The sequence below is a fragment of the Pollachius pollachius genome, assembly GCF_949987615.1.
Source record: "Pollachius pollachius genome assembly, chromosome: 3".
NCBI classification, from domain to species: Eukaryota; Metazoa; Chordata; class Actinopteri; order Gadiformes; family Gadidae; genus Pollachius; species Pollachius pollachius.
The window spans coordinates 20,359,837-20,360,599 of record NC_136936.1 but is presented as its reverse complement, the minus strand read 5'-3'; the positions used below and the strand labels follow the sequence as shown (position 1 = coordinate 20,360,599).

At 42.5% G+C, this 763-nt stretch overlaps 1 protein-coding gene across 1 annotated transcript in view; it reads right to left on the bottom strand.

Annotated features, from left to right (window-relative positions):
* The window catches only part of LOC307073763 (seizure protein 6 homolog), a gene marked incomplete at both ends in the record, with an annotated part of 57,976 nt that extends 57,510 nt beyond the window's left edge, over positions 1–466 (bottom strand). The window contains one exon of the mRNA XM_079733723.1: positions 394–466. Coding sequence (XP_079589849.1) covers positions 394–466 — 73 coding nt within the window. The remainder of the gene's footprint in view (positions 1–393) is intronic.
* Positions 467–763: the final 297 nt, after the last annotated feature.

The following is a 763-nucleotide window of genomic DNA, read 5'->3' as shown; positions in this document are numbered from 1 at the left end:
CAGCACATGAAGTGATTCACAAAGGTGTAACATTTGTATTTGTTATATTTTTTTATGTTTCCTTGAGAATGTATTCAAACCGTATTGCACGAGGGTCCATGTGTCACCTCGTGCTATAATGTGATTAATAACGGCTCGACACTACATTTTCAGAAGAGCAGAAAATAAGCTGTATATAAGTAGCATACAACTATAGTCTATGGAGAGACTCTCACGATAAACCACCATAAACTGTGCATTAGTCTTACTTTGCAGTTTACCTTTCAAATCATAGCCTTCCAAATAAAATTAGCTATTGGGTTTAACAACAGCCTACAATTCTGAAAAAAATATATATTGGGCATTAGATCATTCGGCGAACATTTGCGATAACTTGAATGGTTTAATTCTTACCATGGGCTTCCGTGTCGGTTATCATCACTGTTAGAAACAGCACGAGGGAAATATGCTCTCTAATCGGGTTCATGTTATCCGTTTGGAAAGCTTTGCTGAGAAGAAGAAAAACGTCCTTGGAAATCAACACTTTTCTGTGTGCGGAATGGACTGAGACTGAGGCTCGCGCAGAGGACGGACTGCTGCTGTGTCTTGTCCCTGCTGCTGCACGCGCTCGACACTCGTGTCCAGGGTTGGCATCAGGACGAAGGCATTTAATGAGACACTAAAAGCAGTCTCAGTTTGGTTACGTTTGTTCCCCTGGCTGTACCGCTGCCATGCGTGTGTGTGTAGCGCTCTGACGATGTAGCACTGTACAGTACCATGGACA